Below are 27,871 nucleotides of genomic sequence, written 5' to 3'. Positions count from 1 at the left end.
TGTGTACTACGCAAATTTAAAATGAGCCCCATTCGTATACTGCAGCACTGATTATTTTTTCTCCCCATTGCAATTCCAGCAGCCTAACAGACAAATAGAAACATTCTCCAGTCGGAGGAGGCAGGCAAGCATATGCATTCCTCGCACAGAAAGGCACATGCTCTCAGTGGTGCTCAGGTAGGCAATCAACCAGGCATGAAACTGAACACATTCAAGCATAGACAAAACAAGAGCAGGCAAATGCAGCCTTGAGTTATTGAACAGATAATGGGGTTGAGAACAGATGATTCAGACCTTACATCAGCTCTTCTGAATTTTGCACTTCCCAAAGTGTTTCCGACAGAAGCAAGAATATAATTTAAACTAGCCCAGCATCAACTGCAATGTTATCACTTCACAAGGAAGTAATCTCAGTGACTTGTAACACCTGATAGCCTCTGACTCCCATCTCTCAAACCTCTGTGTGTGCACGTAGAAGGATTGTGTGTCTTGCAATAAATGCTAGAATAGCACAGAATATTTATCTGTTTGACTCTTTTGGATTTGAGATGGTTTATACAAATGCAATTATATATACCATTCTCATTTCTAGGACTTACTAAACAGTGACAGTAGAACATTGTTCTGCCTGGGTGTAGAGGTCAGATAATGAGAACATCTAAACTGTGAGAATTAGAATGGATAAGGAAATATATGAAGGGGAAAGAGGCACAGTCATGGTTCATAATCTTATCCATGAGTAGCAGATGAGATTTTGCAAGCTTCAGGGCAGGTCTAAGTCCTAAACAAGTATTGAAAGAAGATGCGGAGGTGACTGCAGGGATTTTTTTTTTCAGTAGGGAGTTTTTCCCAACTTGGTGTAGGAAAAAGTTAGGGGAAGGAGCTATAATGGCAATGCCAACTGAGGAGCAGCATCAGATAAAAGAAAATTGGCCACAGATTTAAATGACAGTATTTAGCCATAAATTACAAACGTTTCCAAGGCATTTCTCCCACAGGATATTGTGAGGCCCAGTATGTATTCCCTTGCAGCAGATTTGATACCAAATATGTGCAGTTTACAAGTCAAAGCAGATTTTTCTATCTGCCAGGCTTACAAACACCTCCTGGAATCCAAAATTTAAGTTGAATTCTTTCTGCTTCCTGGATAACCTGTAATACCCTACTCTCTCTCTGTGTGTGTGAGAGAGAGAGAGAGATCCCCCTTTCCAGTCTCCGATGTAAATTTAGAGCGAATGCAAGAATGGCAGCTGTTGCTGGCTTTGGCCACCACTGCCACTCAGGGCACAGAAATTGCTTGTTACACCCCCACTCATTTCCATAGTTTAAATATCCTCCAATATTTTTAAATCAGAACAGTAGTAACTCTCTCTCTTCTCTTCCTCCATGTATAGAGAAATAGCCTGTCTGTTTGGTTACTTTTGGTTTGTTCATTTAGGTTTACATGTGTAGAAGAGTAAGCACAGGTGCTGTAAGGGAAAGCTAAGCTGAGCTTTACATCTAGTTTTGGGTACTGTGGTTGTTCTCACCTTGTGAGGGAGGAAACATTATAGTCTAGGCTCAGTTCCTCTGTGAGCTTTGGCTATTTCACTGTTCTATTGGAATAAAGCTGTCATTGCAAGTGAGTGCTGTGTAGAGAGAAACAACTTCCCAACCAGCAAGACCCAGTCCAATGGAGAGGTGTATTTTTTTTAAAAAGGACACAAGACATTGTGCTCAGCACTGTAATTTGTGGGGGGACAGACAGCGAGCAGAACTGCAAAGTGGTCAGTTCATGGGCCAGAGAAATCAGAGCTCCTGATTCCTTGCTGTGCTCCGACTTGAAACCTGACTAAAACAGATTAAGAATATAGGCAGCTAATGATTACTGGTGAGTGTTTCTACTCATTTCTTAGTTAGCAAGCTCTGAAAGTAAAATTAAATGATAGCTCATGAGGTCTTTACCATATTGTAATGGTTTCTTTAATGATAATCAGACTATTGAAGTGTTATGAAAAGCAGTAGGTTCCTATTGTCAGATGAAATGTTGACTTGACAACTTCTAGAGACCCCAGATATTCTGTAATCTTGTTACCATCAGAAAGACCAGGTAGCCCTGACTATTCGTATGACTTCCATGACAAGGATATGTTTCTAGTTCTGCATTTTTCTGATGCCCTATACAGTATCCCATGTCAGGGGTGGACAAAATGTGGCCCACAGGCTGCATGCAGCCCTCCAGGCCATTCTATCTGGCCCACGGGTCCCTTAAAAATTTAGAAAATTAATATTTATCTGCCCCTGGCTGCCTGTCATGCAGCCCACAATGGCTTGCCAAAACTCAATAAGTAGCCCTCTGCCCAAAATAATTGCCCGCCCCTGCCATATGTGTTAATGGTCTTTGTGTTTTGCTTCAGGGAACACTAGAGGCAGTCTGGATCAACAAAGATATGAACTGTTCCGAAATGTTATGTGGCTTGTGATTTACCTGATAATTTTGTTCATGTGAATAAGGCTGAATAGAATCTATTTTTTCTATAGTTACATTTTATGCTATGCTTTACAGGTTCCTTTACTGTCTGCACCAGTGTATTAACCAAAACAACTTGTGCATCAAGAGTGAAACAATACTAAACCTTGGAACTTGGAAACTAACTTGGAAACAAAATTTTAAAAATAACTTAAAAAAAAACAAAAACACTTGCAATATCAAGTAGCAAGGTGACTCATCAGCAAACATATGTTAAGGTCTCATCATGTACAGAATAAGCAAACATTTAAAAAATAGATTGAATTGCAGTGCAGTTGAAAAAGAAATCTTACAATGAAATGAGAAATTAAATCAATGGAAATCAGCTAATCCTTTTAAAAACTGGCACTACTGATTTGACTTCATGTCACATCATCTGCTTCATTTTACAGTCTTGCTAGGAAAGTAGCCTGGGGCATTAAAAAAAACAAACAAACAGGGCAACAATTCAGGAATGCTATTTAGTCGAATCACTATTTCCATAGCCTCTGGCTACACACAAACTGCTCTTGTTTTTAGAAAAGAACTGGTGTGACACTAAGCAGAAGTGAAGATCTCAAAACACATTATTATTGATGCTGACTAGACATAATATCTGCCTCAGTTGGTTTGGATTGGATTTTCTATTGGAGAATTCTGCCTCTGTCATAGTCTTCTATTTGTTTCTTTCCCGTTTCCTCAGATTTCTATCGGTGGCATATACCACATTTCTGCTGAGGTAGTCTGGAAAGGATCTATGTTTGAGTCCTCTGCTTTTTTAAGTAGCCTCCTTATGATTTTAACACCATTTTCCAGTAATTTGTTTGATACCCTGGACTAGAGGTAATATATTTGATATTATAGTCTTTGGCAAATTCATAGGTATCAAACTGTGGTCCATTATCAGTCATAACCATTTTAAGTTTTACCATGTCTGGCAAATATGGATTTGATACGCATGATGACATGTTTGGCAGTTGTAATATTCAGTATTGCAATTTCTGAAAAATAGGAAAAATACTCCAGTACCATACAAATATACTAGTAAATACCATATAAATGTACTAGTAAATATACGGTTACAGCCTGCATACACAAACATATCTATATCAACTTTGGACCATGGCTTTAGAGTTTCAGGCCTTACAAGCATAGGTTGCTTTATTTGACAAATTCTGTGCTTTGATAGGATAAACTCATAAAGGGTCTTTTAATTAAGCTTAGAGCTTCACAAGTTTTCATCCTCAGTATTGAAACATCAGTTCCAGATACAGTCACAAAGCTTTTATTTGTTATTTGCTTTGAACTCTAGTTCAGAAACACCCTTTGTTGGATTTTTTCTTACTATGTGATTTCAAGTCTACCTGTCTGAATTCTCTTTGAGGAGGCTCAACCTTTAAACTCTTAAGGGTAGACTCTGAAATTGTATATTCACCTGTGCACTAGTATCATAAGTAATACATTTCCATTTGTGTTCAGGACAATGGTCCAGTCACTGAGAATATTTTTCTGTCACATAATTTCTATGAAGTGACACAGGCACAGTGTTGTTGGAGCCTACCCTATGCGGTGAGCTGCTGTTCCTTTCTGCAATGAGTAGTGTCTGCGTACTTTGTTTCTTTCCAGGAACACTGGCCTTGCTTACAGACTCCGACGACATGATTTTGTTTCCGGCATGGCTGACATTTCTGTCCATAGGCAGGACATTGTCTGGGGTTGGGTTTTCTTTCAAAGCATCTGCAGTCCTGTTGATAGCTGCTTCTTGTGCTCTTTGCTTGTAGTTGGCAACCTTCCGGTCAGAGTAGCAGCTCTATATTTCTGGAGCTGCTTGTCTACTTTCAACTCTTTGTAACTTTATTTGCTTTCTAATCAGGTCAACAACATCTGCTTGTTTTTTTCCCTCCAAAACATGTGTTCTGCACTGATTGAGCTCAGTACATGCTAACTGTGTTGGCCCAGGGGTGCTCAACCTCCAGCCTGTGGGCCAAATATGGCCCACAGAGCCATGGCATCTGGCCCAGTACGGCTCCCCACAGGTTGGGAAATTTGATGGCAGGGACGCAGTAGCAAGTAATACTGCTACTCCTTCCTCACTACCAAATTCCTACACCCTGCAGACTGGATTGGGGCTGGTCATGCTCCCTTCCCCCCTGTAGGGCCAGATGGTGGCCAGCCACTCTCCCTTCCCTCCTCTCAACCCAGCTCAGGGACAGACCAAGCACCCTTTGCCCATGTGGTGGAAATCAGGGGTGAGCCATGCCCCCTTCCACCCTCATGGGCCAGGATCATGGCTGAGACATACCCCTTCTCCCTGTGTGGCCAGATTGGGGTTGGGCTGCTCCCTGACCCCCTCACACAGCTGGATTAGGTCCCGGCTTGCCCACCATGCATGCCAGATGGGACCCACAGGCCAGATCTGGCCCACCAGCAGACTGAGCACTGTCCATCCAGCCCACCGGGCAAAAAGGTTGCTCACCACTGCTTTAGCTAAATCCAAGACTGGTTCTTCTAGAAGTTTTCTTATTCTTTAGTTCCTGATTCCCAATACTCCCTAGTTTTCCCAATCCTGAAAGCTCTCCAAGATCACAGAAAATTAGGGTTGGAAAGGACCTCAGGAGGTCATCTAGTCCAACCGCCTGCTCAAAGCAGGACCATTCCCTAACTAGATCATCCCAGCCAGGGCTATGCCAAGCCAGGCCTTAAAAACCACCAAAGCTGGAGACTCTACCACCTCTCTAGGTAACCTGTTCCAGTGCTTCACCACCCTTCTAGTGAGCAAGTTTTTCCTCCAACCTAAACTTCCCTTGCTGCGACTTGAGACCATTGTTCCTATATACAAGATTAAGATTTATATAAGATACAAAAGATTGCATGTTTAATTCAATATTTAAATCTTTCAGCAAAGAATCCAAAATTTTGCCCTCCCTTTGATTTCTGTACCAATGCCTTTCTAAAGTCTCATTTCTTTTAGGTTTGTGGTAGAGTTATAACTGTACCATAGAACTGGCTTGTTCTATTGTAGTTGATACAAAACAATTAAATAAAGTTGCTGCCTCTGTCATGGCAATATTAAAAAAAGAAACAAAAAAAAAAACCAGTACCTCTTGTTCCTTGCTTTTTTTGTAGCTCCAATTGTTTCCAGGAATAATTCAACCCCTTGCCTGAATTTCTTCCAGTTCTGTGGTGAATTTCTGGAGCAATTCAGCTGCATTTGGGACTCTTAGCTGGTCTGTTCTTTTCCAAAACGCTGGAGCACTCCCTCAAACTACTCCAGGTACCATGTGTTATTTGTAGCTTCAACAGAGGAACTATGATCAGCTTTCAGTCTCCAGACAGAAATGAGCCAATGTCCATGCTCTAAGGAGCTTAGAATCCAAGCAGATAATATACAGACAAGTGGATGAGGCTGAAAGGGAGCAATGGAATGAACTAGGACTGAAGGGTGAAGTCAAACACATCTTGTATACATGATTTCCAAACATGAACAAAGGCTGACATAATTAGTAAATAAACTACCGGTGAGAGATGTAGCAGACAACTCTACCATGCTACTGCTTGAAGCTCCAGCTCCTAGCCAGCTGCCCACAGCCAGTTCTCTCCTACTAACGTAGTTACAGTCCTACAAGCTGTTTAAAGGACTGGCATCCTTAAAAAAAACCCACAGGAGTCTGAAGTACATTTTTCATTTCCATAAAGTAGATTTCAGTCTCCCCTCCAATATGAAATACTGAGGTATGACTTGCAGGTGTTTCAGGTTCTAACACTGGCTGCTTCACTTAAAATAGACAGCACACCTGCATCCATTTATGAGAAGGGCTGTAAGCTGGGGGCAGATTGAGAAAAGGTGAAGTAGTACAGTCACAGCCCTCTTGGACTCTTCCTCCCAGTAGTGAAACAGGGCAGGGTGGACCAGGGCAGGATGATGTTGTGAGAGGTGTCACCACTAACAACCAGCTTACCCTTCCCTTAGATGTGTAGCCACAACCAAATTAAGGACTTCTCACCTTTGCCCATTGCTCTGCAGCAGCCAGGGAACCCAGGGGTTAACCTGGTTCTTGGCAGTGACACATTTTCCCATGACATACTGCCCTTACTCCATTCTGCTCAACTCCACACCTCACTTCTTAAAAATCTACGTCTCCTGGTGCTGTCATTCATATCATACAACTCCATAAGATGTATTTGGTGCATCTCAGAGAACCTGCTGCTTGCAAGATGGTTTTCTGTTTCCCAGGAACTAGTTTTGAGTCTTGTTTGCAAAACAAGAAACAGTTGCAGAAATTAGCATTTTAGGTCATAAAAAAATCCACTGTTTGGTATTTTCAACCACCAATAATTGTACCAAGTGCTCAAAAAATTGAACTCTGCTTTTCACTAAAGTATTGTTCTCTGGAGAAGATCACTTTTAGCAGAAATTGATGAATACATGGATTGCCATTGTAATTGCTGTTCTCTTTTATATTGTATTTTGCTTTTAAAGGTGTTTACTGGGAAGTAGAATTATGTCATACCAGTTTCTGGTCAACACATTATTGACTGACTTACCATTTTTTGTTGAATTCATTAACACCAGCTTTCAGTAGTGTTACTATTTGTCTGCCTCAATAAGAAAATCAATCTTAGATTTATCAATTATTGGGGTGCTATGTGTGTTTAAGTTAGCAGAGATTGGGGACCTTAGAAATGTACATTAAGACACCTCACAGGAAAGTGCCCCTGGTCTAATATGTTAAATAGATTTGAAGAGCTTCTATATAAACTTTAGCACACGCTGATATAAAACTTGAGCATGATCTGATTTACAGATAATCTTTTAGAGTGGTATCATAAAAATGTATGAGCATGTAAAATGAAAAGGAAAGGGGAAAAAGCATGTGTATTTTAATAGACCAGGTACAAGAAATATTAAAGTGTACACTCAATTGCTTAAGGCAGAGTAATAATAAAAAATGCAATTAAAAACCAGTAGGATATATTTAGACTAGAAGTGACCTGTCAACCTGAGCAGTAAAACAAAAATAAGGTCAAAGTAATCATAACTGAAGAATTATTTCAAAATAAGTTATATCTGAGATTCCCAAATGCAGATACCAGACATTTTAAGAGATAATAAAAGTATTATTTATTGGACCCTGCAAATTCAACTATGGATGTTTAATATACATACATACACATACACTCATGCAAAAATATATCAGAAAAAAGAAAAGAAGGGGCATCTGAAATATCATTGCAGTCATTCAGGGATATTTTAGAGATGTGCTGAAAAAATGGGGCAAATGGATGAGAAGCAAAAGGAGTTGTGTGTATTTCCTACTTTTCTGCACCAGGATGCTGACTGAGCTCCCCAAAGCTAAGAATACAAACATATAGGGTGGCCATCATAGAGGACATTCCAGTTTTCTGCTACTCTGTCCTCTATTGATACAAAACCAAATGTCTTTATGTCCTCTATTTTTCTCTTCAAGAAAAAAATAGAGGTTTCACATCAATAGAGGACAACCGGACTATCCTCTATTATGACCACCCAACAAACATAATAGTCTATAAATTACATTCTTTTTGGTGCACCTTTCTCTTAACTTACTGAAACCAATGTTTGTATTATAGAAAAACCATGTTTGGAAATCATGTAAGCAACAAGATGTGTTTGACTTCACCCTTCAGTCCTGTTTCATTCCATTGCTCCCTTTCAGGCTCATCCACTTGTCTGTTTATTATCTACTTCTAAGCTCTTTAGAGCATGGACATTGACTCATTTCTATGTATAAGCACACACCATTAGCACTATGCCAATAATAAATCATCACCCCCAACATTTGGCAGATTGTTTTCTATCTCTTTCCAAGGAGAGACAATGTACTCTAGATGACAGAAATTCACTTACAGGATCAAATTCAGTCTCATTTTCATTGTTACTGGCCCATTGATTTCAACAAAGTTTCAGTGATACAAACAAGGAAAGAATTTACCCATTGGCACCTGTATCTTGATTAGATTTTTGTTTCTCTACAGTGAAAATTGCAACTAGCTTTCACTGGAAAGCCCTATTTAAACTCTCCTGTAACTTTAGCTTGGAACATTGACCTCATAGGTTTGAAATTCTTGCTCTAAATCAAATGAAAATGTTTGAAAGTATATGTTTCCCAGTGAGAAGCAAATATTTTATGTAAAGGATTATTTCCTCATGTTCTACAACTCAAAATCTATTTGATGAATTTCTTTCGAACACTGGGGAGACAGTCTGCACCAGTGGTGCTCAACCTTTTGGCCCTGCAGGCCAGATTAGTGGCATTGGGTTAATCCCCAAACCAAACCCGGCTCTTGCCATTTCTGCTGTGTCATGTGCTGCCAAATTGGACCTACACTGCTTCTACTGGGCCCCACAGTGTACAGATGGTGTATGCAATGCCTCTACTCAGATTGGGACCCGCACCACTGAGATGGGGACCTGCATCACCTCCACTCAGCCAGCACACCCAATCTAGTGTGTAGGGCCATGGCTCCCCATGGGTCTGGAAAACTGGCAGCAGCAGAATGGCAAAAAATGCTGCCACTGCTCCCCCTCTGCCAAATTTCAGGCCTGGGGGGCACCCTATGAGTCAAATAACATGCCTTTGTGGGCCTGATCTGACCCAAGGGCTTGGAGTTGAACACTCCTGGTCCGTACAATTAAATCTCAATTCATATGTAGATTAGTTGTGAAGAAAACAGGTCATTAGGATTTTTATTCCTAATCCATGTCCTATTGATTTCAAAGAGTGTTATGATGCCATCTCTCACTAATTCAGTGAGCAGCATCAGAAGATGCTGTAGAGGAGTGTGAACAAGTTGCCCTTATATGAATATAAGTTACTGAGATACCCTTCTCTTCTTCTTACACTGGTCTTGCAACCTCCTACTGCTCCAGACCAGGATATGGAAGTAGGATCATAGATGATATCTCAGAGAAGCATAAGCTCAGAGTGGAAGTGATTTCTTGTGCTCTTTTTAGCACTGGTGAGACCTCACCTAGGGTGCTGTGTCCAGTTTTGGGCCCCAAACATTGTATGTGGATGAACTGGAAAGAGTCCAACAGAGAGCAACAAAAAATTATTAAAGGCCTGAGGTGTGGGGCATGATTTAGGAGGAATAATTGAAAGAGCTAGGGTTATTTAGTCTGGAGAAGAGAAGACTGGAGGGGGATTTGATAACAGTCTTCAAACACCTGAAAAGCGATTATAGAGAGGATAGAGATGATCTTTTCTCTGTGGCTACAGGACACAGGATGAAGACCAATGGCCATAAGCTTCAGAAGAGGAAATTTAGCCTGGAGATTAAGAGGAATGTTCTGAATATTAGGGTGGTCAAGCATTGTAGCAGGCTACCTGGAGACGCAGTGGTAATCTCCATCCTTGGAAATTTTCAAGAACAGGTTGACATTTGCCAAGGATGGTTAAATCAAGGATGATCCTGCTTTGAGTAGGGGAGTTGGAGTAGATGACCTTATGAGGTCACTTACATCCCTACCTTCCTATGGTCTAATGATTCATAAATTCATAGATGTAGGGTTGGAAGGGACCTTGCAGATCTTCTAGTCCAAACCCCTGCCCTGGGCAGGAGAGAAAACTGGGCTTAAATGACCCCAGCTAGGTAATCGTCAAGCCTTCTCTTAAAGACCCCCAAGTTAGGAGCCAGCACTACTTCCCTTGGAAGCAGTGATCACAAAGGTTCTGTTGCTGTAAATGATAGCTACCCCAAATTCGAGCTTCAAGAACTGATTATTTTATACAAACCTGAATGACACCAGGATTTCCCCATGACAAAGATTATTGGTCTACAAAAGGAAGAGAGAAATGATATAATGAAATCCCCAGTCCCCACGTCCCTGATTTGAGATGTGTTTTGATGCTTCTCTGCCCCTTAGCAAAAGCTATTCTGTGGCTCTATTACACTTCCCACTTAACAACACAGGTTAGTGAAAAAACTGGATATAACAAAGTACCTGACCTTCCACAGCATCATGTTTTATGGGAATAAAATAAAATAAATATAAATACAATTATTTTTGACAAGTCCAAAACATTTTAGAAAGAAAAACAGATATTTATAACAGCTATCATTTCCTGTCTCACATTAATTTATTTTCATTGGCTACATTATATAATTTTGTAAACTACTTAAAAATTTTCAGAGGATTAGATACATTCTTTAAGTCCTTTATGTACAAACTAAAATGTTTCAATTACTTTAATTGTCATAACGTTTTGCTTCTCTTTACTGTTTCCCCAGTGGTATTTAGGATGCCTCTTATTGATGCAAACACCTGTGTTGGGAGTCAGTAGCAGATGTTTCATTCCAAGTTATATTTTGATGGCCTCTTACAGCAAATCAAAATAAGTTTATTGTCTCCAGAGTAAATGTGTAATTATTGTGTCAGGAACAAGAAGAATGCCATCGCTCCCTGTAAAGCACATAAAGCACAGAGTTGCAAACGTACTTAGTCACTATTGCAGGTCTGGGATTTACTGGAATATTTCCCTCCCTTTTTCTCTTCTTCAGGTCTCACCTTATGAGTTGAGTGGTATGTAACCCATCTGCTCCACGCCATGAGACAGCAATAGAAAGAAAGTAAGGCCTAGATGCTAGTAAGTGATAAGCTTATAGTAGCAGTTTTATACACAGCCCACATTTCTCCAATTTGTTTGTGAGAAGGTCATGTGAGACCTTACCAAAAGCCTTGGTGAAGTCCAGATACAGTATTGCCACAATTCCCTTCATTCACCCAAATAGTTACATTGTCAAAGGAGATCAAGTTAATCTGACATGATCTCTTTTTCATAAATCCATGCTGGCTGCTTGTGATCAGCCTTTCCTCCTGCAAATGCTTGCAAATGGCCTTCCTTCAGATATGCTCCAATACCTTCTCAGGTATTGAACTAAGGCTAACCAGTCTATAATTCCCTATGTCCTCCTTTTTTCCCTTTGTTAAAAAGGGGTATTATGGTGGCCTATTTCCAGCACTCTGGTACCTGGCCCATCTTCCACAGCTTCATGAAGATCATTCTCTAGGGCACCAAGATCTCCTTTGCCAGTTCCTTCAGTACCCTGAAGTTCATCTGGCCTTGCTGACTTGAATTCATTCAGACCCAACAAAAGCTCTCTGATCATCCCTATTGTTATCTCCTCCTTCAGCTTTCCCCCTTTCTTATCCAAGTAATCCTATTAGGTGCCTGCCAGTTTAATTTGTTTTGTGAAGACTGAGTCAAAGAAGATGTTAAGCAAGACATAAAATGTAGTTTTACTAAAAGCTGACACAAGTAAAGATTCTTCAAAAAAAAATTTCTGGATTGTGCATCAGAGTACCTGCAGTAAATAGTTCAGACTTCAAGAAATTGGTCATCTACCTGCTGAGACCATCAATCCCTAACTAGTATTAAAGATAAACCCATATTAAATTCTTTAGCATCAGGGAAAATAATTTAGAATGACTCTTGGTTAGAAGGTTTCCAAATAATACATGGGAAGTTTACTGGAGAAAAGTGACTTTTTTAAAAGCAAGTGAAGAGAACCCAAGTAAATTTTTATTCCTCTTCTAAGAAAAGATCAGGAGTGGGCAGCCCTATTAAACAGAATACCTGGGTCACTTGGGAGAACTTTCATTTCTGGGATATGGATTCAAAAGTGGCCCAGGTTGGTAGTTACAGAAAGTCTTTGCCATCTCATTGTCATGAATTAAGTTATGGAGATTAGTTGTTAGTACACAAGTGACAGTAGCACAGAAGAGCACCATCAAATCTGGCAGTAGTTTGCATGCTTGTTTTAGGCCTCAGCAACAAACTAGCCTTCCATTTCTAAAGGTTATTCATTAAGAACAGTGACAAAGCATTCAGCGGGCAATGTGGGAAAGCATTCACTGACAATGTCTATGCTACATTAGGTTTATTAGCAAAGGACTTTTTTCTCCTCCTAGCCATTGATCCAGTAATTTTAATGAGTAATAATGCCCTTTATTAAAAATTCCCAATTAAATGTTTATAACCTATTTTCAGGAGCATTAAGAAATTGTAGTAGGAGACCCTATTCAGGAAAGTAACTGGTAACTTACTCCATGAACAGCTTAGCCCACACAACCTGGATACCCAGCCCACACAAGCATTTGCTTTCATTGCAAGGAGGAGAATGTTTCTGGGCTCAGCTGGAGGGAATTACTGCGTCAGGAGGGACTTTAAGAGGATTGAGTTCTGTAGCATCCCCTTGCTCTTTTAGGGTGTCAGAACTGACCTGGGCTGGAAAGTTGGGTAGGAAGAATTGGTGGCTGTTTTCCTGAGTGAACTCTTGTTATGAGAAGGCTTACTTTCATTTTGCTAAAATTTGAAACATGTAGGTTGTTTCTGTGCCAGGTCAGACAAACCAAGGGAAGATGAAACCTATGAAAATAATCAAAAGAGAATGAAATGGATAGTTAGATCATAAAAAAAATTCTGAATGTGAAATTAAAATAAATTTTCCAGCTTGATGAAGCATTTTTCATTATATAAGTAGGAAGAAACACACAGAATAGAGAAAGTAAGTCATTGAGGTCATGAGGAAAAAATAATGTTAATTCCCAGAAGAAATACCATAGTGACCATCAGTCAGGTCTGGAAAGTAAGACACTGGTTTTGTAATAAAATTTTATAAATGAGTATAACAAATGTGAACATCTTGTACAAACCAATTTGTTCATAGGAAGACACTAACTTAAAAGGAAAGTTCTTAAGTCTTACCTAGATCATAATACTTGCACTAAATTATTCTAGAGAGTAATTTTTATTCCATGGAATAAGTTTTATTAATTTAATTCCCTTGAATTTAATAGACTTAGAATTAGTACCAGGGGATAATTTGTTTGTTTGAGTGTTTTATATTTGGCACAGATTTCTACAACGAGTGAGGCCAGCATAAATGTTACATTGGCACAACCATATCAGCCAGGTACAGACATTCAACTAGAAAATTATACTAAGCCTTATTGCATACTACAGACACTTTTTAAAGCCTGAAACAGCCTTCTTTTTGCTCTGTGACCTTGAGAAGGCAATTAAACTCTTCCTGCTTTAGGTTACCATCTGTACAATGGGTTCTCCGTTAGGCCCAGTACTGGCCTCTGGAGCTCATTTTTCCCATCAATCAGTAACAGCTGAAGTTTGTTAAACAGGGGAGCACAATGTACTTCCTGTCCTTCTCCCTGTTCTTAGTGTGAAGTGTGAGGAGCGACTAGCAGAGACCTTAGCTGTGATTTTGATGATATGGTTTATTCTGTTTTTGTACTATTTATGTTGCTGCCAGAGTAATGTCATCTGGAAGGAATGGCTGGAGTCCATTAATATATGGCTTTGTTACAAGTTTGCCAAAGGTGCTCAGACTTTTTAAGAGAGGGTGTATTTTTATGCAGCATAATTTCATTTTGAAAATGCTTACAGCATAGGGATCCTGAGAGGCTTAATTAATGCATGTAAGGCACTTTAAATTCCTCAAATTAAATTATTATTATTTAGTATTAATATTCTAATGAAAAAAAATAAGCAAAAATGCTCCAAGTTATTTTCCTACATACATATTATATTAAAGGGAAGGGTGACAACTATAAAATACCTTAGGAGTGACTTAGATTAGGAATAGTCCAAAAATGGAAAATAAATCATTATAGCTCTTGAGAGAAGGGAACTACAGATCCCATGCAGCCAAATGTATTTTTTTTATACACACGTGTAGTTCCACTAAAATGTACCAGAGACTTAATTAAGGACTGCAAAAGTAAAAGGCACACTTTCAAAGATACGTAAGACACTGAAATCCTATTGTCACCTCCTGCGTGTTTAACTGCTGTTTGTATCTTTTGAATATCTGCTTAGGGGCTGAACATTAAGGAAGGTACTAGAGCAGTGGTGGAATCGATTGAAATGATGTGGTTTTCTGTAAACAGCATAGTTTAGATAAAAACAGAACACACATTTGACTCTTGGTGTGGGGGACAAATCTTAGACCGGGGTCTGTTGTTTTTACTTCAGCCTATGTGCACCGCACTTCTGTTCTGCTTTAGGTATGGACATATTTTGCATGCTACACTTTTGTTCTGTTATGGCTATAGACCAGTTTCCAATCACTTATACCAGTAAAAGGGTAATGTCTGTACCTGGCCATTGTACTTTCCTAGTTTTGCTTTGAGGAAATAAAACTCAGATATACTTTATTCCATCAGTGGTAGTGCTAGTAAGCTACCAGTTAGTGTATTTTAATTTGCCAGCTGCTACATTTGATCTAATATTCTATTTTCAAATGATATGAAAATCGTTAAAGCAGAGCAACTAACAAGGAAAAAGGCATTGTTTTTACCTGATGGTTTCTTAAAGGGTGAGAAAACTCTGTTTACCATTTTAAGATTATCGAAATCCTATAATAGTGAAAGTCAAAATATAATAAGAAAGTACAATGGTGCATAACATAGGAATAAAGATAAATTAATGGAATTTGTTCCCAATAGTTTTTAATTTAACAGATATACTAAACTGTGATTGCTACAGAAGACAAATCCATGCTGCATATTTGGTAATTTGCTGTTGACAGCAAATATAATAGTTAAAAATCTTCATAGGTTCATTAAGACCTGGTACTTAACAAACTGCTAAAAATCATATGTAGTTCTAGTACCATCTTCTACAGAACAGAAATGCATTAATGTCAGTAGTGACAGAATCAATTTTGAAGCTTCACAGACTCCCTGGGCTTCAAAAAGCATGGTAGTTCAGTTCATTTTTCAATTCAGTTTCCAACAGGTATTTGTTCTAAAGCCCATGGATGTTCCCCCTAATGAAACCAACCTATCAGAAAAGAACAATCAAGTTCAATTGGGATGTGAGCATAGATTTAAACTTCACAGCTTGGGCCCATTTTTAGTTGTAATGTTTGCAAGTTTTATTACACAATGTATTCCCAGCTGAGAACAGAAGTGTGTGGGTTTTTATTCTTGCACAAGCACATAAGGTATTTAAGGTGAACAAACAGCACATACATGAAAACAAAGTCAGTCTGGGGAAGTGATCTATTTTAGAGTCTGTTGCTTGAATTTGTTTCCCACTAGAAAAATATAGTAAGCCTTATTACATACTAAAGACACTTTTTAAAGCCTGGAACAGCCTTCTTTTTGCTCTGTGACCTTGAGAAGGCAATTAAACTCTTCCTGCTTTAGGTTACCATCTGTACAATGGGTTCTCCATTAGGCCCAGTATGGGCCTCTGGAGCTCATTCTTCCTATCAATCAGTAACAGCTGAAGTTTGTTAAACAGGGGAGCACAATGTACTTCCTGTCCTTCTCCCTGTTCTAGTGTGAGGCATGGTTGGCAGAGACCTTAGCAGTGATTTTGATGATATGGTTTATTCTGTTTTTGTACTATTTATGTTGCTGCCAGAGTAATGTCATCTGGAAGGAATGGCTGGAGTCCATTAATATATGGCTTTGTTACAAGTTTGCCAAAGGTGCTCAGACTTTTTAAGAGAGGGTGTATTTTTATGCAGCATAATTTCATTTTGAAAATGCTTACAGCATAGGGATCCTGAGAGGCTTAATTAATGCATGTAAGGCACTTTAAATTCCTCAAATTAAATTATTATTATTTAGTATTAATATTCTAATGAAAAAAGCAGAAATGCTCCAAGATATTTTCCTACATACGTATTATATTTAAGGGAAGGGTGACAAATATAAAATACCTTAGGAGTGACTTAGATTAGGAATAGTCCAAAAATGGAAAATAAATCATTATAGCTCTTGAGAGAAAGAAATTAGAGATCCCATGCAGCCAAATGTATTTTTACTCATGTGTAGCTCCACTAAAATGTACCAGAGATTTCATTAAGGACTGCAAAAGTAAAAGCCAAATTTTCAAAGACACAAAAGACACCAAAATCCCATTGCCACCCTCCTGAGTGTTTAACTGCTATTTGTATCTTTTGAATATCTGCTTAGGGGCTGAACATTAAGAAAGGTACTAGAGCGTTGATCAGCCACATTTTCTGGCAGTGAGCAAAGCTTCATGTTGCTAAAGCCACTACACTGCTGAACACCACCAAAGCCCCCTGGCTCTGTGGACTGGATCCAAGGACTCTGCAAGCCACAGGTTGCCTTTAGAGAATTCATGTTTCAAAGGCAAACACCTAGGCACATGTTTAACTTGAACTTTGTAGGTAGCCTCAGGTGAAGCTAGTATCTTGGCACTGCTCATGTGCTTCAAGTTAAACATGTGTTTCCAGGATCAGGACCAAGAAGAAATTCATTATGATGATGTTGATGATGATGAAGACTCTGATAGCTTTGAAGCTCTGTTAGGTGCTTTCAGCACATACTGGAAGATGTGTTTCCAAACTAAAAGCACATAATAGAAAGGCTTGATCTTGCGCACAGATCTAGATAGGAGGACTACTTCAAGAGTTTCCATAGAGTTTATGACTATAGATTATTAGCATGGAAAAGTTTATATTCTGTCACAGGGAGTTTGAAAAGATAAAATCCATTACTGACGCTGAAGCTCTCAAATAGTATGATGTGGGCCACATAAGAACCTCAATAGGTTCATGGCTCTCAAGATATGGCACCTTATAAGAGAGTGTCTACAGGGGAACAAAATGCACCATACCATTAGTTATCAAGTGCCTTTCAAGAGTACCATTTTTGCATATTAGAATTTACAGTAATATCCAACTGTTTCTTTCACCCTAATTATTCTTTCTATGTTTGTTTTACAATATTACTGCTATATTTTTCCTATAATTGGTCTGAGGACAGATTTAAACAAAAAATAGTCAAAATTGGTTTCCATAGAACCAAAAATTTACAATACTTTTATCTCCTTAAACATTGTTACAAAGATAGCAGGTAGGAATGTATTTTCTTTATGAGGCTGCTCCACACAGTAATCATACTGCATTAGGTGGTATTTCACAGAGATACTGTATGGTAAATACTGCTTTGTAAAAACTTATCAAATAGCATAGGAATCATGTCAAAAACAACCCGGTTTGTCAACTATATTTTTGTTATCAGCTACCAGCCAATGATGGAAAATTCTGAAATTAATATTGTTCGTTCCAAATACTACAGGGCTGAAACACAGGAATGATGGTGTTTAGAAATAATGCAATGTCATCTATTAATATCAATGCTAGTAACGGACCTAATGGTTGTTTTAGTTTCATATAAAGCAGCACTTACCATTGTAAGTTACTACAAAAAATATATCACAAACCTAGCCCTCATCTTTCTGCTTGTTTCTGAATCTGGAAAAACTAGACAACATCCCGCGCGCGTGTGTGTGTGTGTGTGCATGCGCGCATGCACATGCTTGTCTCTGGACACACATGTGCATAAAAATCTTGTTGAATATTAGTAGTGGTCAAATAAATAATAGTTTCTATGAGCAGGACCCTTGGAAATGTTCTACTAAAGAAGGTATGTTATGTCAGACTTACAGTGAAAAAGGTCAGGTATATCATCTAATCATTTGTTGTTTTTTTTTCCTCCAAGTTAGTGTTTTCTTCACATAAAATGAAAAAGTCATTCCTGCATCAACAGTGTACATATTGTACACTGTGTGAACTACAGAAGAAAAGGACATTATAAAGGAGTAGTAATTCTTGTACTTGTTTTTTATGGTCTATTAATAATTATACAAGTAGGAGTTTATCCTGCATTCATAAAAAATAACTTTAAAATTCTGAAAGCAGATACAATAATCTAGTTGTTACAATTAAAATATATTTCATAATAACCAGACATTATTTTATTACTATTAATGATTTTAGATATTAAAGCACTTTTCCCTGCTTCTCATATTTTAATTGAAATGAAAAAATAACATATAATTTTGCCTTCCATTAACATAAAAAAGCAGTAGCCCCAAATTATCCTAGATTTATGTACGGTGTTTTTTTCCTTTTACAAATTGAAATAGTCCCAGATGACAACTTGGAGAATGTTTAAATAGTAAACTCAAAACTGTTAAATCCTTAAGGCAACACAGTTGGAGTGCACACACATGCTTAGAAATCCGAGTTAAACTTGTTACCAGTGGCATTTTAAATTATCTGCTGTAGTATGCAATGTGGAAATGAATGACTAATTAGTGTCCACTTGCCAGCATTTAGTCACCAAGCATCTTGGAAGCTCTAAGGAACAGCTCTACAACAATTTACTGCACCCTCCTCAGACAAGGAGCCCATTTTGTAATTGTCAAACATAATTTGACATCTCTATAATATTATTTCATGTTTGGCATTTCTTGTTCTCTAGTCAAAACGGACTATTTTTATCCTTCACCAGGATATGTTTGTTTGGTTTTTTATCCGGTTTTAAAATGAAAGTGTTCTTTTCTTATGGTGTATCTTGTTAGCCCCAGAGTACTATCCTCAGTATCTCTATTAATTGGGACACTTGTTTATCCCTAAATGCATTACAGTATAAAGGCAAGGCTCAAATTAGGCAATCCGAAGCTAATAACAGATCCCACATAGACCCCTTCCCACTTTAAGCTCTGCCCCTTAAGAAGAAGCAATAGGACTTAGATCAATGATGAGTTCACAGGTCAGGCTCTCCTCACATGTGGGTGAGTATTAATTCATGCCTTAAGGCTTTTCTTTGCATGCATAAGAGCTAGATGCAGGGGATGTTTTGTTTTGTTTTGTTTTGTTTGGGGTGTTTTTTGGTTTTGGGGTTTTGTTTTGTTTTTTAATAAATTGGAAACAATGATCTAGCATGGGCAGAAATTGGTCTTTACTGTCTCTGCTTTAATCCAGTCCTATATGCAATAGCGCTATTCCAAACATCTGTCAAAATGACTGTTTTTAGCTACTGCTGTAGCACCTAGAGAGTGTTTTTTAGAAATAAAATTAGGGGTGTGTAACCCAGGATTGTTCATTCTTCTCTCCCAGCCCTCCCGTGCAGATCATCACAGTATCTGTATAGTTATACAGATACTGTGATGATCTGCACGGGAGGGCTGGGAGAGAAGAATGAACAAGAGCACAAGTGCCCATGAGCACAAGTGACTGCATGCATGAAGCAGCTTGCAGGAGTGGGGCTTTAGATCATAAACCCTTCAGGACTGGCCTATACATTCCTTTATGTGGGCACAATGGCTAGCATCAGGTGGGCACCACTATGCTTTAATAAGAAAAAGTAGGTCATGGGAAAAAATCTATGTACAGGAGAGGGGAAGGAGGTTGTTTTCTTTTATTTTGGTTATTGGTTTGCTTTACTCTGAAAAAAAGCTAAACAGCTAATGAAAATGAGCCAGTAAAAGGCCATTTATAGACATTATGCTTTGCCAGGTTTAATTCAGACTACAGCTGTCACTATATACATGTGAATGTCTGTAGTCCAAATTTAAAATTGGCTGCAAGCTGAATTAACTAATCATTGAATGAGGATTAAAGTTAATGCATACTAGGGCAGTTTGAATTAGGCAATTTAAACTGTATTAACATGTATATACAACAGGTACCTAGGGCTTGCTGTTGCTCGTGCCCATCACCAGGTGTAGCAAAAGACGCCCCTTGCCATCTCTACTGCAAAAGTGCAGAAATGCACGGACACCTCCCTGATGGTCAATGATCATCTATTAACCCTTCATTCAGATTAAAATTTGATACGAATTGTGATGCAAATCAGTTAACACAGCTTAGAAAATGGTGAGCACATCTACAAAAAGCTTTAGTGACTTAAGTTCTTTTGCCGACTATACAACAGACTCTCTGTGCAATCATGCCCAGTCTTTCAGCCTTCTTGTGTATAACATGGCCTGCACAAATCAGAACATTAATCATCTTTACAAATATTTTAGGGATTGTGAATGAAGAAGGTGGCATAATTGCAGAGAAAGTTTTTATTAACAAACTTAGTACTTTAGAAATGTTAATCTCAGCCTGGAAGCTTCTGGGACAATATAGTGCACTACCATATGGAGATGCAAGTTGAATTATCCTGTGTTGTACATTAGGAAAGTCTGTGAGCAGATCAGCCCCTGAGAGGAGGAAGTGCTTTTCATCATTTATGAGTGATTGTTCTGGTCAATGCTTGGAACAGCATTCATGGGCTCTGAAGGGAGCCACGTCCATCACTACTCAGCAGAAGATAGGGTTATTGCAACATAGGGCTTTTCAAAGCAGTAAAAGCTGCAAAAAAAAATGTTTGTAACTCCACGCAGAAGCTCTCTAGGTTAGAATAAAATTTAGAATAATGTATCTACTGCTTTGAATCTCACCCCAACAGCAATATGTTGTATTACTGTTTTACTGTATTACTGTATTATGTTTGCAGACCCATTAGGGTATTTTAAGATCTAGTCTAGGCTGCAGATTCATCATAATAATTATTACTGTCATACAGACCAAGATATGTTTTTTTGCCTCCTGTCACCCAGTTCTAGAGTCTACATGCATGATTGGGTGGCTGGCTGGCTGAAGAAATAGCCAGGTGAACAGCTGTGTAAACTTTATTCTCTAGGCCTGTGCATGAGGCTACTAGTTAACTGTCATTACCCGTAATAGAAGGAAGCATGTGAACCAATCCATGATCTTTTTATAGTAGAAACCAGGGGAGAGACAGCATTAGACCTCTCTGACAGCACAGGTCAACCAGGCAAAAAGAAAGAACATCCCTTACGCACTAAAATTTAAGTCAGTGGATCTGATTAAAACCTGAGGTCCAAACATTACAGATTTCATGTATCAGTCTTGACTGAGAGAAGTTTCAATCAACATGAAGGATCATGAAAGGAAGAAAAGAACAGATCTTGTCATTCCTAAGCAACATTAAGTTTGTCATTCCTAAGCAAATGTGAAATCCTGATTTCTGCAGAAGGGGGCTTCATTTCTACAAACCATAGCTATATTATTTTTCACTATGTTTATCACCCCTAAGTCAGAAATAACCTTGCCTTTTAAAAGGAATTCTGTTGAGTGCATTTGAATGGTTCTCTTTATTTACTATTATATACTTTTGTAACTAATTTCATAAGACTGAAAAGAGAAACTAACTTTTCCTTTTCCGTGAATAAGGCAGAAATCAGACAAGAAACCCCAAATGATGTTATACTGTTACAGAGCTATAATTCAATTGTGTTCAAGGGTGGGGTGTGTGAAGCTGTATGAAAGTGGTAAGGATTATCAGTTCACTTGGTTTCTAATGGTGTTTTATGCCCTCTAGTGGGTTTTGACATTATTACATTGATATTTTTAAAAGTTGGCAATCTTCTAAACTGCTTGCTTTACAATATTTAGTCTCTGTAAAAATGCATATGCTGGATTTATTCATAACTATTATGCCCAACAAATCTCAAAGGTTGCCTATCACACTGTTTAATTTTTCCAGGGAGTTTCCTGCTCTAGCTTAAACTTTGTTTAGAATTTCTTTTCATAGCAAACCTTGTGTTCTAAACACATTCATTTACTAAGCAATAAAAAAAGGAAAATTCATGTGATATCTTCCATCAATATATGTATATGTGTAGTGTGTGTGTGTACACATGCACAAACAAATATATATATATATGTGTTATACAATTAGCTAGTGTTAATACAAATATGTATTTTGGATCCTAATTGAAATTCATGTAAGTGTCTCCCTCATGCATTCTGATTTATTAAGAGACCTTCTTCACTCACATTAAGAAAGAATAGCAAAAGTGATGATTCTGTTGTAATTCAGTCTTCTGACTTCTCAATACAGCACATGGAGATTTGCACAGCTTCTACCTTAGACCCAACATTTGGCTGTCTCGATTAGATTTTGAAGTAAGCATTTAAGTCAGCTTATGATAGATAGATACCCCATAGATACAGAGGGTCCATACAAACATTTGGGAAGATTGAGAGAGATTAGATAGCATTAAAAATGACTACCCATTCTAACATAGTTTGCCCAGGTGCAGACTTTACACTTGGATCTCTAGTTAGGTGGATCTAAGTGTGAACTGTACCGAAGTTTCAGGAAGGTTAAATCGGTTTTAAAAAAGCTGACCCAATCTAAGTTAACCCTACCTCCAAGGTAGTCTAACTTAGATCACTGACTGACTATTTTAGACCATTCTAACTGTCCTGCACTTCTGTACAGTTCCCAGCGCAGCACCAAGGCCCCAGGGCTGCACTTTCCCTATCCATCCTCCTGGCACTGGGCTATTTTTAGCCCCTCACCCCACCCCTAGATGGACAGCTCCCCCAGCCCAGCAATCCCCCATCCTGGAAGCTACTCCTGGTGTCAGTTTTATCAATGTTCATCAGTGCCAGGAGCCAAGCAAATAAGTCAGGATGAGAGGTTGGTTTGTCATGGGGCTAAAAATATGAGGCAGGATCATCCCTCTCCAACCATCCTATACAAATCCATTGTCTAACCTATTAGTAAAACTACATAGCCCTGACACAGCCACAAGACATAACACCCGAACTGCCCCAGGTGAAGCAGGGTAGGATGTTCAATTCTACTGTTTGCATTTAGTAACACATAATGGAAGGTAACATGTGGTCTGCAACTGGAACTTGGGAAACAATATTGTTGCTGCATCATACACACACCAGAATACAATCCAGGTCACTGTCCTGTAACAGATCAGTGCTAACCTTAAATAAGTAGCAGTAGCCCAAGTTTGTCACTAAAACAAGCAGAGAGTCTGACTACACATAGGAAGCTCATTTGTTGATTAAGAAGCTGTTATTCCCAAATAGCCAGTTTTTTACTATAACTGCACTTTACCATCTTCAACACACAAAAAAATAGATGAAATATTGGAATGCCTAAATTAAAGCTATCAAGAACGTGGAGTATATTATTAACATCAAGTGAGCAGCAGATTAAATTACATTTGGAAAATGGTGCAATGTTTCACCTTATCCAAGTAGAATTAAGAAAACCGAACTAAAATATTCTATGAAAGGGGCTAGAATCTAGTTGCTAGATCTTGCTCTGGTCATTTGACCACAGACTGAGAATACCTTTACAAGCCAAACAATCCCAAACGTTCATGTTAAACTTTTCATAATTTTTAGAATGATTATGAAGAAAATTTCTATGCCACACTGTTAAACTATACCTGGATACCAAAGTATTAGAAGTCAGTTGGCCTAGAGTCTTTACTAGTCATAAAACACTTGCAGTATATTCACACAAACTTAAGTCTTATGTGTTCAGCTGGGTATACTATTTCCCAACCCAACAGCTGCAGACTAAAATGGAGCCACAACTGCCTTTTGACTGTTCAAAAAGTCCTGTTAGCAACTAGGAGAGTTTACAGGTGCCCAGAAATTTTGCAAAATCAGGCTGCACATTTAGCTGTTTAATTATAGATTTAGGAACCTAATTGTATATATTTGTCTTGACAGCATCAAGCCATGAATAAACATAAATTTCAGTTCCCTTTTATAAAAACTCCCTTGATGTTTTTTGGTTTTGTTTTAGTGTGGAAATTGATAAAGATGATTTCAAATAAGTGTAAAATAAACCCTCAAGACATCTATAAAGGATTCAAGGAACTTAGTGATAATGTAGGCTAGAACAACAGAGATTATTGGTTTAAGGTTAATTATATTTATCAAAAAAATGCTTAGTAGCTTTACAAAAAATAGCCAATTCTTGTACAGAAAAAAAAAATATGATGGCATTTTCTATTAATAGAAACAAAAACATCTATTTGCAATTTTAATTTTGCAGATCACATTTTTTTAATAACTGGTGACATGCAAAAATACAAGATGAAATGGGTTTCCTCTAAAAATAAATGCAGGTGGTCTGAGGAAAAGTAAGTTTAGGACTGGAAAGGTGACTCATGCTTGCTAGTCTGTTAGCAGTTGTAGCTCACAACATTAGCACTCTCTTCTTACCCTATACAGGACTGTGATGCCAGGGCGGTTGGGTAGCACTGGTCTCCAGAGGCATGAGTTCAGTCTCACTCCGGACCCATGCTGAAGGCTGCTCCCAGTCAGCCCAGGTTATTCAGGCTGAGTCAAAGAGCATGATGCTAGTCACATTGCTTACATCAGTCAGTGCTACCGACTATCGCATGCCTTAATCTCAGTACCTGATAGGCCATCAGAGAAATCTTTGACCCCTTTTTTTCTTACCCCTATAAATTCCCCTATAAAGACCCCTATAAATTCAGGTCCCTCAGCCTCATCCACAAAGTCGCACATAATCTGTCCCTGGAAAATGCCTTTGCGCTCATTCCTACTGCTATCCCCTCCTGCCCCCTGCACCTTTCCAAACCTCTGTCCATACCTTCATCTCCCCCTCAAATTCAGAACTTCCGTGGCAGCCTCGAAGCACCTCCCTCGCGTCACCTGTTCCACACCTCCTCCTTCACACTTCCAGTCCTTCTTCAAACACAAATTTATTCTCATCACAGCAACTCCCAAACACTGCCTCTTCTGCAGTATTATCCTGCATCTTGCTGAATGTTTGGTCTTGTGTTACATAGACTGTAAGATAAGACACATTCACTGCCTGAACAAGCTATGTTCTGTAATATGCTGTGCAAATTTACAATGCTATTCAACTGTGTAATAGTAATTAATAACCCAAACAAATTAAAAAGAAAATGGAACTTTAAGGGCATTTTAGCTTTTTATTGAACACAGCAATACTCAGTTACACATTTCTGCTCTACAGAATACAGTAAACTATCAAGTATAGAGAACAAAGTCCTCATAATAAGCTGTCTGTTGCCCCTATCTGCTAGCCCCAAGGTAATTCTTAGCATTGCTTGAAAGACAGTATCTGGCATTAAAAAGAGATGTACGCAAGCTCCAGAGACTCTGAGAATTGCCAAGGCTTGGGTTTTTTTTCTTTTCTTTTTTTTTATGGCATGAAAGATCATTGAGATTCAACTCTAGGCACTGTATCAACATAAGCACTAAATTAAAAATGAAATTATGTACTTAAAAAAAGCATAGGAATGTGGACAAATGTATATGTGCATGGAATATCTATTTGTTAGAACAAGCAGCTATTTGAGTTTAAAACTGATGTGTTAGCTTATGTTTTAAATGGTTTGTTTCTCTAATCCAGGTATGGTGATATGGTGCCGAAGACAATAGTTGGGAAGATCTTTGGTTCGATATGTTCTCTGAGTGGGGTCTTAGTTATTGCTCTGCCTGTTCCTGTTATTGTCTCCAACTTCAGTCGTATCTACCACCAGAATCAACGAGCAGACAAGCGCAGGGCACAAAAGGTGTGTTCTCACTTTTCTCTCACAATTTTGATTCAGTGCAGAATGCACAAAAGATATGCTGTGCGCCAAAGTGAATGTAATTTATTAGTAGGAGAATTACTATTCACTAATCATGGCAGGTTCCCTAAGGAGCAGAGGTAGTTAACCATGTTAGTTTGAAGTTAGTCAGAAGACAGGGTAGAGATGTACCTTTATAGCCTAACTAAATAAGATATATCGAGAATATAAGATTGTCAATGTCAATTTACTCATTTTAAAGTAGTTTTTAATTTTTTTATGGAAAATTTGTTCCTTTTTTCTTCATGCTTTTTCTTCCCTTCTTTCAAGGGACTTCATTCTTCAAGTCCACCCATCCATTACAATGGTATTTCAGTACCCTTACAGCTTGGGTACAAAACCAGGCCTGCCAGCCCCTGGCAACAGGAGATTACCTAATGCACTGAAGCTCCTGACTCTTTTCTGCCTCCACAGTGGCTGGTGTCTCAGCCAAATGTCTCTGCCATGGAGCTTTACTGAAGAGAATTCACAAGTATCTGTGACTCACTGTTTCCTAGGTTGGGAAATTCTTGCCAGAAAAAGTGGCTTCATCACTATATAGGCTCTTCAGAGGTACCAGTTCTGGGACTAATCTTCTCAGCCTGCTCCATTGCTTATGAAAACTTTAGGTGGCATCAGACCAACAAAAATATATCAAGAATCAAATATGAACTCTCGTCTGAAACCCTAAATGTCTTCTGATGCTTTCTTGAGGATGAAAGGGTGGACACTGCTGTAATCATAGTCCTTCTCAGGTTAAAAAAATAAGAAGCCTGCCTACTTCTCTTCCCACCCTTCCCAGCTACCCTTCAAAAAATCAGTGAGATTCTGTTTTCTTCACGAGTGTGCTTCTTAGATTCAGACACTCTGACAAATCAGTTCCAGGTTTAGTAGAAGTGGGAAACTATGGGAAGCTAAAGCTATTTGAAGTCATCAGAAAAGTAATTTTATGATCCTGACTCTTGCCAGACACTATAGAAAGGACTACAGATGTGCAGTACAGTAATATAGAATGTGGCAAGTTGAATCAGTCCATGAAATACAACAGGAGAAAATGCCTCCTTGCAAGTAGTAGCTTAAACAAGTGTAGTCAGTAGCTGCTGTCTGTTGTCTCAGAAATATTTGCAGATCTCCTACCAGTTCCAATTCTTGCCAGGCTCTCAATAGAGCAAAAGCTTTGATTAAATGTGGTCACTGAGCATTGTCTGGGCAAGATACCTATGGAGATGTGCAAAAATATGCCTGTTGCCAGTCTCAGCAAACCACGGAAAGGCCATGACTTGAATGAAATCATCTATCATCCATTGCTCATTCTATTTCAAGCCTGAAAGAAGGGACAAACAGAACAGTGCTCCTTCTGGAACATGTAAATGAGCAGCTAGCAGAGGCTTTTCTTCAAAGCCTTCTCAATTTAGCGTCCTCAGACAATTATTAAGTTTTACAGATGGATGGCAGGCTTTTTCTTTTACTAACGTCGATTACCATTTGATCTTGTATTTGCTTTCAGGTTCTCTCTGCAGGATCCAGGCAGCAATAATACTGGCTTTAGGGAAGAAGAAAGTTTACTTATTTTATCCTGGCAATTTTTCTGATCAGAATTCTATACAGAAAGAAAGCTGAAACAAACACACAGAGTGCTGCTGTTCCTGGAGTATTTTAGATTCAGGGCATATAAACCTAAAAGGTGCTATGGAGGTTGGTCATAGGGCTGAGTTGAGGATAAATACAATCTGGTACAGCATCACATCTCAGAAGATTAAAAAAGATAAATGATGGTCATAATGAGGGAAAATAATGATGCTTGTGGTAACAGAAATCCATTTCTCATAGGAGGCTGTTGGGAATTTAAATGCTATATACAAACCTGTTTCTGTGATCCAGACTTAATATGATAATTCCAGTTCTCTCCTTCACATGAAACTGTCTCATCTGTTGGCAGAGATCAGTTTAGGGAATGAGTACCAGAAAAGAGAGAACAGCATTGAATCAACTGAAACACAATGAGTACTGCTCCTGCCACAGTTAACAGACCTCTTCTGGTTGCCACAATCAGTATCTGCTGGGGTTTCCTTAATAAATTGTCATAGTGATGAGCTATGGTAACATAGCGTTGGCA

General features: G+C 38.6%; 1 protein-coding gene across 1 annotated transcript in view; it reads left to right on the top strand.

Annotated features, from left to right (window-relative positions):
- The window catches only part of KCND2 (potassium voltage-gated channel subfamily D member 2), a 496,266-nt gene that overhangs the window by 442,222 nt on the left and 26,173 nt on the right, over positions 1-27,871 (top strand). The window contains exon 3 of the mRNA XM_059725944.1: positions 25,557-25,719. Coding sequence (XP_059581927.1) covers positions 25,557-25,719 — 163 coding nt within the window. The remainder of the gene's footprint in view (positions 1-25,556; positions 25,720-27,871) is intronic.

This window comes from Alligator mississippiensis, chromosome 4 (genome assembly GCF_030867095.1).
Source record: "Alligator mississippiensis isolate rAllMis1 chromosome 4, rAllMis1, whole genome shotgun sequence".
In the NCBI taxonomy this organism is placed as follows: Eukaryota; Metazoa; Chordata; order Crocodylia; family Alligatoridae; genus Alligator; species Alligator mississippiensis.
This window is presented reverse-complemented; position numbering and strand designations above follow the sequence as displayed.